Source organism: Symphalangus syndactylus, chromosome 16 (assembly GCF_028878055.3).
Source record: "Symphalangus syndactylus isolate Jambi chromosome 16, NHGRI_mSymSyn1-v2.1_pri, whole genome shotgun sequence".
NCBI classification, from domain to species: domain Eukaryota; kingdom Metazoa; phylum Chordata; class Mammalia; order Primates; family Hylobatidae; genus Symphalangus; species Symphalangus syndactylus.
Window position 1 is genome coordinate 23,462,570 of NC_072438.2, and position 15,259 is coordinate 23,477,828.

Sequence of the window (15,259 nt, forward strand, 5' to 3'; positions counted from 1 at the left end):
GGAAATCCCGCGAGACTGCCAACAGACAGCAGGGAAGTGGAAAAGTGGAGCCTGCACCGCCCGCTCTCTGCACCTCCGGAGACCGCCCCGGTCTCACGCATGCGCAGAGGGCCGATCCAGTTCTTTTCGGCTGGAATGGGGAATTTGTGAGGTAGGCCGGAAGTGGTGTTGCGGAGGGAATTGTGGGGAGAGCGGAGGTGCAGCTCTGCTGGAGAGACCTGAGGCTTGCAGCGCTGTGCTCGGCTGGGTCGCTGCGGCTAGGCTGGAGGTGAGGCGAAAGAAGGGCATCCTCTGATGGGAGTGGACCGGAGTCCGCTAAAGCGAAACATTCCAGGGTTCGTTGCGGGAAGTACAGTCTGGTTTTGCCCCCAGTATGAATTGAGGGAAGGTGAGAGCAGAAGCAATCCGGGCCTGAAGGGCGATTATTCTAGGGTCGGCCGAGGGGTTCAGGCCAAAGTTCATTGAAATCCTAGTTGGGTCCCTGGAGGACGAGAAAACCGGTCGGGAGTCTCCTGGGAAGAGGGTCATGTTTTAATCTAGCTAAAGCTGGTACCTGGCAGTTTCCACTCTTTAGGCCTAGTGTACTAACTAATGTGTGCGCAATGTCAAAACAGGAAACAAAGGGAAATGCAAGAGATGGAAGGTAATTTTAAGTTAGTGGCCGTGTGACAGATTTCCAGTGCCTTCAGGAAGGTATCCAGCCTTATAAATCCTTTTTTAAAATAGACGATTTTAAACAGACAAAAGGTAAAAACAAAACTATAACACATGTGTACTCACCACTGAATTGGAGAAATAAATGATTATATAAGCGATTGAAGTCGTTTGTCAGCCCTACCCCGTCTCATTCTCTTCCCTTTTGCCTAAGGAAAGCACCCTCCCAACCACCTTTATGCAATCTGTAATGTGTACATCTTTTCGGAGCTAGCTTGTTTTACATAATGTTTTTGAGATTTGTCAGTGTTGTGTAACTCCACCTTATTCATCTTAATAGCTGAATGGATATTCTGTTATTTTAATATGTCACTGTTCATTGTTTAGTGTCTCCAGTGCCTGACATACTTTAGGTACTGTAGGTAGCTAAATGTTAGTTGAATGTATGGCTGCTGTAGCATTTGAACTAAGTACAAAAGAATAAATAGGACTTCATATGACCCAACGAGTATTCCAGGCAAAAGGAATACTAGCCAAAAGCAGAGACATGAAAGTGCATGAACTATTTCAAGAATTTCCATACTTTTAGTACTGGAATGTAGAATGTATGGAGATCATGGGATGAAGGAGAAACCTGGAAAGATGAGGCTTAAGCTTAAAGGATATTATCCTGAAGAGCTTACACAAGTTCGGTGCCATTAAATGCTTTTCTAGTTATGAAGAAGCTGATTAGAGCTGTATTTTCAGAAGATGATACTCACAGCACACTAGAGATATATCTTAGGATATAAAAGATTAATGACAGGGAATTTTAGACTATCAAGCATTATAACAATAACAATCATTGCATTAAGCAAGTAAGACAACCAGCCAGACTAAAAATCCTAAAACATTTTCCTAGTCCATCATATTATCACATTCCTAAACAATTACTAATATTTCATATTTTCTTCTGACAAACTTGCAACATTTTCTACTTCGGCCTCTCACTTAGAAGATACCTCACATCCTATTCAGTTAAAAAAGAACTTCCCCATGCTTTCATCACCACATCTACCAGACCTGTTCCCTAATATACTGCCACTGCTATTACTATAGATGAACTGTCTGATTTAGGAGGGAGGGTAAACCCTTTAAAAATACCTTTTTAATACAATAGTAACTGAACTAGTGTTATAAACTTACAAGGGGGGATTGAAACATGAATAGTAAGAATATGAAAGAATGGAATAGTTAAAAGACAATTGCTTCTAAGAGAATAATGATCCATATATAGTAATATAAAAATAAGATACTTTTTTAATGTATGTTTCTTTTTCTCAGGTAGATTTAGGTTCTAAGCTTTAAAAGCTAAATCTAAATTTACATGTATGTTTTTATAGGATCATTTCTACTATTTCTTAACATAAGCAGTTTATTATGAAGTAGAATCTTTGACAATCCTGTTTTAAATAATATGTTTTATTAGCCTTTGTCTTACATATTTCCCAGTTGTCCAAATATAGTTGGATAACTTATTTGTTACTGACTGTGATAAAAATAGAAGGTACAGTGTACAGTTTACTACAGGTGTCATTAATTTTCTCATTCTCTCAAATGCATTGAGTAACTACCATATAGCAAGCACTATTCTAGGAACAGGTAGATAAGATTTATTAGTGGAAAATCACTTACCTAAAACCACATCATATAACCATGTTAATGCACCTTGGTGTATGAGAAACTTTCAACTACAAATATTTGATTACCTTAATTGCAATTCTTAAGGGAGGCTAAGTAGATGAATAGCTGAATAAAGTTATTACTTGGAAATGTTGCCATGTAGCCACAGGAGCCAATTTCAGTGCACACATCTTAAGCATCAGTGTACACATTTATAGGTCTTTGGTGTTTTGGCCAGCAGAACCCACCTGGGTTATGGAATCACACTGGTGTACGTGATCGTGTTCGGGTATGAACATGCTCTGATTTACATTGAGTACTAATTGAGCATGTCTGTTTAAATTAAAGTTCTGGAACTTATGGTTAGGCCAGAACCTCAGGTTTGAACTTCTCCCCTAAAATTCCTCTGGCTTCTCATTAAAGCCGCTTTCAGAGATACAAGTAAAGAAAGTCAAACAAAAGACTGTAGCATGTTTTGTTTAACATGTTTTGTTTAGCACTGTTTTTCTGGAGCTATATACGGTAAATATCTAGGGAGAGGTGGCAGAAGGACAAAATTGTAGTAGTTTGAGGTTTCTTGGGGGAAAGTTGAAGCATTAAAACATGTTAGCATCCTTATATGAACTTTAAACTATGGAAGGAAGAGTCAGCATTCCCTTTCAGGCAGCTGTTTATCTAGCTTAGACTGCCTCAAGGCTGTGTATTGCCCTTCAACTTTTCTTATGCATTAGAAAAAGATCTAGATGCATTTGCCTTCAGCAGTGTGGTTCTGGTCTAATACATTGATGACCACCCACTGTGCTGGGACATCCAAGAGGTATGTACCGTAAACTCTTTGGTCCTGCTAATGTCTTTGGCAGAGGACATAAAACCTCCTAAGAAAAGCTTTGTCTCTTTCCAGCCAAGGTTAACTATTTGTAACATGTCATCTTTCAAGGAAGCATCTAACCAAGATTAAGTCAAAGGTATCTACCAGGTCCTGAATTCTCTCCCAGATGCACACCTTTTAAGGTGCAATCAGGTACCATATGTAATCTGTAGCTATTTAACCATCGTTAAAGCATTTAGGACTTCGATTTCCTAGAAGAACTCATGGTCTACAAAATAATTGTATTAAAAGGTAAAAAACCTGATCAGGAAAAAGAGGTTTAGGGCCAAACTATACAACTTTTTAACTAGACCAATAACACAAAGTGTTTTAAAATGTACCCAGGATTTATTTTAATCAGATATGGTAAGATATGCAGATGTGAAAATGATTGTCATTAAAGAAGAAATTTTTATACTCATGGATCCCTAGAAACAGGAAGCATGGCACCTTACACCATGCAAGGGTGCCATACCTGGAAGCAGCAGGGTCAGTGGGGAGAGGAAATACAAGGAAACTGCAGGAAAGCCTTTATTTGGTTTTCTTAGGAAGGAATGGGCAAAACTGGATAAGCAGGCTTGAACAGGTTTAAAATTGGCTAGTTTAAATAATTTTGGCTGACTTGGGGCATCGGGGATATCCCTAGTTGCCTGGTAGCTGGTCTGGAGTGATTAGGATAGGGCACTATTGGCCAGGAGTATAAGAACCCAAGATGTCTGTGTTGGGAGTAGGGGGATTCTGGATTGGTTAGTTTGCATAGGAATTAGCTAACCCTGGGAGAGGTAGTACCTCTCCAGTCATCAAGGACCCACCTAGATACCAAATGATTAACAATACAAAAATAAGAAAGTACAATTAATACAAACAGTCATAATAAAGATACAGTATTAACATAGTTAAGATGTGGAAATTTTAATAAATAAACACTACAGTAAATGTAAGACTGCACCCCTCCCAAAAAAATTGAGATAATTTGATGGAAAGGTGTGTAAGGAAGAGTTGAAACTACTGTTATGGTCATAAGACTGAAATATACTATGATCCAAGAGAGCAGTGCAGCACTACCAAGGCAGGCATGACCAAGATAGGTGCGGCCAATCAAAAAGGAAGTATGTATGGTGAATAAGCTATACTCCTTCATGGCTTGCTGTATTCTGTTTTGTTAATATACTTTCCAACTCCTGATGCCAACTTCTGGGTTTTACTGTCACTATTTTTCTATTTACCAATCTCAATTGAAGTGGTTTGCCTTACAGAAATAGGCTTAAGCCAATATAAGATAGTGATAAAGACAGCTATAGACTGTTTGCCTCACCATCCATGATCTTGGATATCATAAAGGCCCCCATAGCTGGCAGTAATATTACTTTGTACTGTGATGCTTTAATGTCTTATCTCTGGTCTTATTCCCAGGTCAAGGATGCATTCCAGGAAAGTTCCATAAAAATATACCATCAACTCCAACCTGATACTTGACCTAGCCGTGGAAAACCTCATTGGCTCCTCACTAGATCAGACCATAAAAATGATTCAGGAATGAAAATCTAAGATAAATTCCCACCACTTCAAGATGTTCTTATACAAGTCAACAGTCTAGCAGATCAGCTAGTCTCTTTCATCATCAAGCAGACATACTCAAGGTACCAACACAGCAAAGGCACAAAATGTCTCTATATCAGTATTTTTCATGGTATATGTGAGACCCATTAGTGAGGCATGAAATCAATTCTGTGAGTCACAATGAACGTTTTTTTAAAAAACAAAATAAAATGTAAAATACCAAAGTGTTTTGCATGAATCCTTTGCCTGAATTGTGCACATAGCAAGGAATGCTGAGGTCAATTTCAATATGTGAGAGGGGTATTTGATGGAGGAGATATGATGAATAGAATGTATATTGGCTAAGAAATGGTTTTCAGTCATTGATTCCTGGGTGTCTTGCTTGATTTTCATAATAGCAAGGTTAATGTTGTATAGTCAAGTTTTATATTACAATTACTTGCAACTAGTTGTGAAGTCTGAGATATTCGATTCAATTGCAAACTTTGAGTGTAGTTTTTGAAAAGATGTTATTTAGACTATACATTTTTTTCTTCTTTTTTGAGTTAGTGCCATTTATAACATTTTAATCAAACTGGAACAAATTGCTATTAAAATGGATCATTTCTTTATTAAAAGAAAGAGGAATAGTGAAGTGAAATATACAGAAGCATGTTCAAGTTCATCTGTTGAATCTGGAATTGTGAATAGTGACAATATTGAGAAAAATACTGACTCCAATCTGCAAACTTCAACTTCATTTGAGCCACATTTCAAAAAGAAAAAAGTAAGTGCAAGACGTTATAATGAAGATTACTTAAAATATGGCTTTATCAAATGTGAAAAACCCTTTGAAAATGACAGACCTCAGTGTGTTATTTGTAATAATATTCTTGCGAATGAAAGCTTAAAACCTTCGAAATTAAAAAGGCACTTAGAAACTCAGCATGCTGAACTTATTGATAAGCCTCTTGAATATTTTCAAAGAAAGAAAAAAGACATAAAGTTATCAACACAATTTCTTAGTTGTTCTACTACTGTTAGTGAGAAAGCCTTATTATCATCATATTTAGTTGCATATCGTGTGGCAAAAGAGAAAATAGCTAACACAGCTGCTGAAAAAATTATTCTTCCAGCATGTTTGGATATGGTGCGTACGATATTTGATGATAAATCAGCTGATAGATTAAAAACTATACCTAATGATAACACAGTATCTCTTCGAATTTGTACTATTGCAGAACATTTAGAAACAATGCTTATTACTCGTTTACAGTCTGGTATAGATTTTGCAATCCAGCTTGATGAAAGCACTGATATTGGAAGCTGCACAACACTTTTAGTGTATGTCAGATATGCGTGGCAAGACGATTTTATGGAGGATTTTTTGTGTTTTTTAAATTTAACCTCACACCTAAGTGAATTAGATATTTTTACAGAATTAGAAAGGTGCATAGTTGGCCAATATAAATTAAACTGGAAAAACTGTAAAGGAATTACAAGTGATGGCACAGCAACCATAACTGGAAAACATAGCAGAGTAATTAAAAAATTACTAGAAGTTACTAATAATGGTGCTGTGTGGAATCATTGTTTTATATATCGTGAAGGTTTAGCATCCAGAGAAATTCCACAGAATCTCATGGAAGTATTGAAAAATGCAGTGAAAGTTGTTAATTTTATTAAAGGAAGCTCATTGAATAGCCAGCTTCTTGAAACATTTTGTTCAGAGATTGGAACTAATCATACCCACTTACTATATCATACCAAAGTTCGTTGGTTGTCTCAAGGGAAAATACTAAGCAGGGTTTATGAGCTCAGGAATGAGATTCACTTTTTTCTCATTGAAAAAAAATCTCATTTGGCAAATATTTTTGAAGATGATACTTGGGTAACAAAATTGGCATATTTAACTGATATCTTTAGCATTCTTAATGAACTGAGTTTAAAACTACAGGGGAAAAACAGTGATGTATTCCAACATGTTGAACGTATCCAGGGATTTCGAAAGACATTATTATTATGGCAAGTAAGACTTAAAAGTAATCATCCTAGTTATTACATGTTTCCAAGATTTTTGCAACATATTGAAGAGAATATTATTAATGAAAACATTTTGAAAGAAATAAAATTAGAGATACTGTTGCATCTCACTTCTCTGTCTCAAACTTTTAACCATTTCTTTCCAGAAGAAAAATTTGAAACATTAAGGGAAAACAGTTGGGTAAAAGATCCATTTGCTTTTCGAAACCCGGAATCAGTAATTGAGTTAAACTTGGTGCCTGAAGAAGAGAATGAATTATTGCAGCTTAGTTCTTCATATACATTGAAGAATGATTATGAGACCTTAAGTTTATCAGCATTTTGGATGAAGGTAAAGGAAGACTTTCCATTGTTAAGTAGAAAGAGTGTCCTGCTATTACTACCATTCACAACAACTAGTTTGTGTGAACTAGGGTTTTCCACCTTAACCCAGTTAAAAACAAAGGAAAGAAATGGGCTGAATTGTGCAGCAGCTATGCGGGTAGCATTATCTTCCTGTGTTCCAGACTGGAATGAACTTATGAACAGGCAAGCACACCCATCATAGTAAATAAAAATCTTACCTAGTTTTTGTTTTTGTATTTCTTATTTTGTAGTATTTTCTATGTTATATTTAAATGGTACTGTAACATTGTGATACTTTTGTTATGTTTTAATTTTTGTTATATTTAATAAAATTATTTTATGTTCATTGAACAAAAATTTAATGAATTTCTGTTAGAGGCCAGGAATTATTCCAGAGACATTTGGGATACAAAAGTGAGCAAAACAGATAATTCCCTAGTAGAGTTTATATCCTGGCAAGGATAAATTGACAATAAACCTAATAAATAAGCTTTATAATATTTAGAAGCTATTAAGTGCTATGGAAAGAGTAGTAAGAAGGAAGGTCAGGGAAGTACTGGGGAACCAAACCATGAAGGTTTCTGTAGACCATTATTGGGCCTCTGGCTTTTGTCAGTGGACTAGAGAACAGTTGAAGGGTTTAAGCGAAGGAGAGAAATGATCTGAGCTAGGTTTTAAAAGACACTCTGGTCACTATTTTAAATTCTTAGGGTAAGTGTGAATTAAATGTTACTTTCCCCTCACTGGGCATGGTGGCTCAGACCTGTAATCCCAGCACTTTGGCAGGCCATGGCAGAAGGATCTGTTGAGCCCGGCAGTTCAAGACCATCCTGGACAACATAGTGAGACCTTGTTTCTACTAAAAATGTTTTTAAAATAAGCCAGTTGTGGTGGTACACACCTGTAGTCCCAGCTACTCAGGAGGCTGTAGCAGGAGGGTGGCTTGAGCTCAGGAGTTTGAAGTTGCAGTCATCTGTGATTGCACCACTGCAGTCTACCTGGGCAACAGAGTGAAACCCTGTCTCAAAAAACTTAAATGTTACTTCCCTAAAAAAAAAACCTTTTCTAACCACCCTAGGGTAAATCTTCCATTATTCCTTTATTTCTTTGTTTTCCTTGTAGTATATAATTTGTAATAATTTTGATTACTGATTGTCATTCTGCCACCCTGGAGTATATAATTTTTAATTATCTGATTACTATTATTCTTCCATAGTAGAGGAGATGATGTCCATTTGCCTGATACATAGTATGTATTCAGTATACATTTGCTAAAGAATAAATGAATCAATAATACCTAACATCTCTAATTTGCAGTCATTCCCAAGAGTAATTATTAAATATGTGGCAAATTTCTTTGCCTTTTTTACTTTTAAAAATCTAATTTTGACATAACTTCTGTAACCATCCAGAAACGGCATTGATGTTGCTTCTTCACGTTGTTGCTGATGCTTAAGCAATGTATATTGTGTAATATACAATATAGTCTTCAAACTAATTTCAACTTCTGCATCTCTGTGTACTCCCTTATCCCACTGGGTGATATTACTTGGCATGGTCATTCTCATTAAAACCATACAGGGTAGCAATTCCTTTCCATCTGCTACCATGCCTAGCCTTATTTAATTTTTCAGATTTTCTGTTCTATTGAAGGTAATTGATTTTTTCTTTTTTTTTGATGCTTGAAATAAAGTGTTGAAAAACAATTCTCTGTGAATAGCTCGTATTTCTGCACAGTCTGAATCCCCTGTTTGACCGTGTTCACATCCAAATTGAGAATGTATAAAGGAAACATTCCAGGATAGTGAAGCTAGAGATAGCACCTCCCCTAGAGACATCCCAGGGAAGTAAAGATAAAGCCTTCTCTTTTCTCACGCCAGGAGAGGAATTTGCTTACATTCCAGAAATAATGAGTAATCTCTCTGGAGAAGATGGGCAGACATGTCAGCAGCCCCATAAAAGCCTAGAGACTTAAAATTTGGGGCTCCTCTTCTGTAGTGCAACCCACTCCATGCAGAGGTAACACCTGGCCCTTACTGTATTACATTATAGGAATTGGAGCATAGGGAACACACACAGTGCTACTCTGGCTGCTGTTTTTGCTATGAATAAGAAATTGTGTCTCTGATCCAGAGGTTTGTGTGTTTCTGTTTGTCTCCTCTGTAAAATCTCTTTTACCATGTAAGGTAACATTCATGGGTTTCAGGGAGTGGGATGTAGACATCTTTGGGGAGGCCATTATTAAGCCTACTCTAGCACCCTCTGGTCTCCAAAGACTCATCCATCCCATGTGAAAAATACATTCACCCATCCTAAGGTCCCCATAAATCTCAACCCATTATAGCATCAGCTCAAGTCCAAATCTCATCTAAGTTTCATCAACCAAAAAGTCCCAAATCTCATATCTAAATTAGATATGGGTGCAGCTCTGAGTATAATCTATTCTGGGGCAAAATTTTTTATCTAAGGACCTATGTAACTAGAAAGCAAGTTCTGTGCTCTAAAACAGTAGTGCGACAGAAATAGGGTAACAGTCATAGATGTTCCCATTCAAAAAGGGAGAAAAGGAAAGCTAAAAAGAAGACACCAGCCAATCTCTTTCAAAATCCCATGGACAAACTGCATTGGGTTACTAAGCCTGGGAATAGCTGTGGCTCCTGCACCTGCCCTCTGTACCTGGGGCTCCACCCTCAGAGCCATCCTTTTTGATAAGGAGTACCACATGTCTGCTACTAAGTAGTTTTATTAGCCCATTTCCTGCTGGTAGAATTTAGGGAACTTGGTTGCCTTCTTTCATTTCAACCACTTTGTCCCTTTTAGTCCAATTTGACAGTGTTTCTATTGGTAAACAAAACATTGTGAGTCATAGGGATTCACTCCATTGAAAGAGGCTTCTCAACAAATGTTTCCTGAATAATCCTATCTCTAGTTGGGGCTTCTGCTGAGATTGGTTGAGGGGGTTTGTGAGTCACATGCCTCTTCAAAGAGCCCTCTGTGTATCTGAATACTGTAATCTTTTGTGCTTCCTAAGCAGTAGCAAAAGACTACCCACACTTACAAATAGTTAAGATAATAAATTTCATATTGTGTATATTTTGCCACAATTTAAAATTCAAAAACTTTTTAAAGAAGGATGTGCAGCCATATTGTTGGCTTTCTCGCCAGAGCATGTTTTCCTTACAGTGGATCTCTTAGCTTTGGCATCTTTTGCAATCTGGATAGGCGGAGAATTTCTCAAATCATCAAATCATAGTTTCATTTTCTAACAGTTCTCTCAGTTTATCCCTTTTCTCTCTCATTTTTCTAAAAGCAACAAGAAAAATTCAAGTCAGACCTTAACCACTGCTTGGAAACTTCAACTATACAAGTTCATTGCTTAAAAGTTCTGTTTTCTTACAATTATAGGACATAATTCATCTAAGCTTTCTACCACTGTATAACAAGAACCCTCTTTCCTTTAGTTTCCAAAAATATGTTTCTCAATTTCTTGTGAGCCCTCACCAGCAGCACTTTTAACATCTATATTTCTACAGTTTATGGTGTGTTAAGATTTTCTCTGATACGATACAGGATTTCTCCACCATGCTGTTCACTTACTTCCAAGCCCTCATAACACCCGTATTTTTACTAACAGTCTATTTGAGCATATTTAGGCCTCTTCTATCATATTCCTAAGAATTCTTCCAGTCTCTCTACAGATTATCCAAATCCAAATTACTTCCGTAATTTTAGTGTTTGTTACAGCAAAGTTGTCATAATTTGGGGCCAGAAAAATCTTTCTCTTGATGACGGGACTCACCTATTTTCCAATCTTGCTTTTTCTTCCTTCCTTGTGGACTCTGGTCAAGATTAAACAAGAATAATAGTCCTACTCCTGGTGATTCCCAAGTACAACCTTACAAATGAAGGGAAAAGGGGGCAGAAAGAGTGATGGTTTCAGGTACCCAAATCTGTATTTGTTTCCTATTGCTGCTTTAGCAAATTGCCACATAGTGGCTTAAAGCAATGTAAATTTATTCTTCTTTGGAGTCCAGTGTATGCTGGGCAAAAGTCGAGGTGTCAGCAGGATTCATTCCATCTGGATTATTCAGGGAAGAATGTTTCCTTACCCTTCCAAGCTTCTGAAGTCTGCCTGCGTCCCCTGTCTTATGGCTCCTTCCTGCATCTTCAGAGCCAGCAGCATAATATCTTCAAGTATCTCTCTGCTTTTGCCATCACATTACTTTCTGTGTGTCTCTGATTTACCTGACTTCCTCCTGTAAGGACTCTTAAGATTACAATGGACTCATCCAGATCATCCAGTATAATCTCCCCATCTCAAGATCCTTAATTTAATCACATCTGCAAAGGCCTTCTTACTATGTAAAGTAACGTATTCATAGGCTCCAGGGTTTAGGACATGGACATCTTTGCTGGGCTATTTTTCAGCCTTCCACAACAGACAATAAACACACAGAACATATTAGATAAGCATTCAAAACCATCATTGAGAGCACACTATGAAACACTATTCTAAGGCTTTTAAATGCATAATCTCTCTTCCTTCTCTGGCAATCAAGAATTCTTGCCAAGAAAAGAAACACAGTTTTCAATAAGGAAGCTCAGAAATTATTGATAACTCATAATGATTAAGAGAACAAAGTGAAAATGCCTTAGCATTGTGCTCAATGGTTTTAAGATATGACCCTAACTTTCCTGTCCAATCTCCATCTGCATCCTGTTTACCAATCAAACTAAACTTTCAACTGTTTTCAGAAGCCCCACGGTTTTTCCTTTTCTGCCTTTGCTCAGGCAATTCGTTCCATCTGAAATCTCTTTTCCGCCACCTGTGTATATCAGCATACTACTATTTCTTGTAGAAATTTATATAAGTGGAGTAATAGTTTGTGTTCTTTTACATCTAGCTTCTTTCATTCAGCATATTTTTAAAAGATTTGTCATTTTTTTGTATTGATAAATAATACTCTATTATATGATGATATTACAAGTTATTAATCTATTCTCTTGTTGGACATTTGCATTGTTTACTGTTTTGAGTTACGAATTAAGCTGCTACAAACATGGGCACAAATCTTTGCATAGATGTATTTTCATCTTTCCTTTGGTAAATACCTAGAAATGGAATATCTTCTTTGGTGAGGCATTTGTTCAACTATTTTGCCAATTTTAAGATGTGGTTGTCTTTCTTATTTTTGAGTTTGTTGGATATAAAAAGCTTCAGGAATAAATGCTCAGTGCCATGAAGTAAAACGAGCACTCAGGCAAAATCCTCTCAGCAAGGCAATTGACTTCAGCAGAAGGGTGCCACTTGTGTCAATTAAGATCGCAAGAGCACAGAGAACAAAGGAGACTGGGGGGTTTTTATATCCTTAACGCAATTCCTACTTCTGTGTGTCCCTCCCCCATGGGCTAGGGTTGGACTGCACGATCTGAGCTGAACCTATTGGCTACTTGTACATATTTTTCTAAATTTAAAGGGGAGGGGGACATGAGGTACAGAGGTGGAGCATGTGAGATGTGCAGTTTCAGGGACACGATGGGTGCAGGTAACCAAGGGAACAGATGTGAGTTATTGATTAGGGATGACAGAAAAAGGGTAGGCTGTTTTACAGTAACTAGGGGCAAGGAGGAACAGGAAAGTTGAATTTTTTTTTTTTTTTTTGAGACAGAGTCTCGCTCTGTCACCCAGGCTGGAGTGCAGTGGTGCAATCTCGGCTCACTGCAAGCTCTGCCTCCTGGGTTCACGCCATTCTCCTGCCTCAGCCTCTCCGAGTAGCTGGGACTACAGGCGCCCGCCACCACGCCCAGCTAGTTTTTTTTTTGTATTTTTAGTAGAGACGGGGTTTCACCGTGGTCTCGATCTCCTGACCTCATGATCTGCCCGCCTCAGCCTCCCAAAGTGCTGGGATTAAAAGCGTGAGCCACCGCGCCCGGCCAGGAAAGTTGAATTTGAGAACAAAAGACAAGGAAGTTAGCAGGCTACATTTTTGAAGAGAAACTTGGAGAAATTCATTGTATCTTACAATTCCTCCCTTTTAAATTTTCTTACGATTTTTCTCTTCAAACTCTTTAACATGTCTTGGCTTTGCTGTTTGTTTTGATCTTCTAAAAGGAAAAGCTTACTTGAATAAGGTGGAGGAGAACTAAGGGAGGCTTTAGTAAGTGCTGTTTGTACAATCTTTTGTATTTGCCCACGGATGCATGGTATGACACATCACCTAACGAGTTCACCTAGTACGATTGCAAGAGAAATAAGAATTGAGGCTATGATTCCTTTCTATTTACCAAACCACTTTCCTAGCCATTCCAAAATAGGGTCATTGACTTCAGAATTTTTAGTTAATTAATTGGATAAAGCGGTAAATCCCTGCAAGGCCTTTGTTATGCTTCCATTGGGAGCAGTGTTGTTTGGGATGAAGGTACAATATTGGGTTTTAATTATAACACAAACCCCACCTTTTTTGGCTAATAACATGTGTAGAGCTATTCTGTTTTCCCAAGTCATTTGGCTAGTAGGCTTTAACTGGTCAGCTATTCCTTTGATAGCATCCTTGGTGTAATTAATAAACCGTTGCTGATTATAATAGATGTAATTTATCCAAGCTACATTTTTATTAATAGTTACCTGTGGAAATATGGGTTTAAATTCTGCAGCTATTTGGTCATGGACTTCGAATCTGTTAGGCACTTCTTGTGGGACTCCAATGACGTCTATGTTAACTTGAGAGTCAAAAGACCCATAAGGGGCTTTTCTTCTTATTTTTTTTGGTGGGGGAGGTGTTGTGGTTTTTCTTTTTCTGGTTGATGAAATGTCAGGGTGAAAGGGAAAGCCAATTGGACAAGAGCGTAAGTACCACTCCAGTTACCTGGCAGAGTGTCCAGTAAGTGTTCACCACAATACCACCATACATCTGTTTGAGGATGACTAAGGGCAGACTGATGGGTAAGCTCCTGGAAAGGCTTAAGCTCATGGCATCCCATTAAGCTTCCAAGGAATGCCAAATTCTCCCCCTGTGGTGACAGACACAAGGTGAAATTGAGGTTGGGAAAAGGAAGCTGAATGGTCCTCGGGGGCTGACTCGCAGGGTGTTGGACTTTGGGACATAGCGGTGAGAGAGCCTGGCAGGATTTGTTGCCCCAAGCCGTAGAATCCTGGAAGAGAGCTACCATGGGCTCATGCCCGGTCGACTGGGAGACCATCCGAGTGGAAAGGGGACTCTCTGGGCCTCCAGCCGGCCATGCACACAAGCATAACAACTGCTTTTATTTAATGTGCTTGGGAGGTGAGCATGCGCAATGTGTTTAGGAAGCTGTATGCATGCCATCGGAGGCTTTCTTCCATTTTCCAGGGGAGTGCCCCTGGCAAGTCATACTCCACCATTTTGTCTCTTAATGTACATGCCCTGGAAGTTGCTTCTCCCTGGTCTCTGCATTCAATTAACAGTTTAGTGCCGCAGGTGTGGACCATAAGGAAATGGCCTCTCCCTGGTGTCAGCTGCCAATTTATTACTTTTAAAGAGGCAATGTAATAAGTGCCAAACCATCACCTGGCATTCCTAGTGGGTGGGGGAAGAGCCTTGTCCCGCTCCACTCATGCCTGTCTAACTACATGTAACACACAGAACTTTTTCTTTTTTTTTTAAGCTCATCAGCTATTGCTAGTGCTTTTTATGTGTGGCTGAAGTTAGTGTTAGTGTTATGCTAGTGTTAGTGTTTTTTATGTGTGGCTTATTCCAATGTGGCCCAGGGAAGCCAAAAGATTGGACAATCCTGTTTTTTAGATACATGCCTTTGTCAGATATGTGTATTGCAAATACATCCCAATTTGTGGATTGCTCATTTTCTTAGTGGCACTTTTTGAAGAGCAGAATTTCTTAGCTTTGATGAATGTCAATACATAAATTTGTTTTTTGACTTTTGGTATGTAGACCGAAAATAAAATAGATATAAATATAAATATCCCCAAGAGCATAAATAATAGCAACATATAGTAAAATAATTAAGAAGTTATGTATTTTGGATGTTTATTACCTTTGCTTTTATTTATTTATTTTTTTGAGATGGAGTCTCACTTTGTAGCCCAGGCTGGAGTGCAGTGGCGCAATCTCAGCTCACTGCAAGCTCCACCTCCCAGGTTCACACCATTCT

General features: G+C 38.2%; 1 protein-coding gene across 11 annotated transcripts; it reads left to right on the plus strand.

The window, feature by feature from the left end:
• The first annotated feature begins 5 nt into the window (after nucleotides 1-5).
• Nucleotides 6-8,817, plus strand: FAM200B (family with sequence similarity 200 member B). Of its 11 annotated transcripts, none has more exons than XR_010116161.1 (4): nucleotides 6-151; nucleotides 4,598-4,824; nucleotides 5,363-5,510; nucleotides 6,913-8,817. XR_010116161.1 is itself a non-coding variant. In XM_055246514.2 (3 exons), exon 3 carries the CDS (start codon nucleotides 5,340-5,342, stop codon nucleotides 7,311-7,313), a length of 1,974 nt encoding a protein of 657 aa, XP_055102489.1. In that variant the 5' UTR covers nucleotides 33-151; nucleotides 4,598-4,824; nucleotides 5,294-5,339; the 3' UTR covers nucleotides 7,314-8,817. The 11 variants fall into 11 exon arrangements, 5 of the variants coding, with proteins under 5 accessions (XP_055102489.1, XP_063475478.1, XP_063475479.1 ...); XR_010116165.1 differs by having other exon boundaries at nucleotides 26-151; nucleotides 5,294-5,510; XR_010116164.1 differs by having other exon boundaries at nucleotides 49-268; nucleotides 5,294-5,510.
• Nucleotides 8,818-15,259: the final 6,442 nt, after the last annotated feature.

What these genes read in the sequence shown, in the direction of transcription:
- FAM200B (XM_055246514.2), top strand. Translation starts at nt 5,340, where the DNA reads ATGGATCATTTCTTTATTAAAAGAAAGAGGAATAGTGAAGTGAAATAT.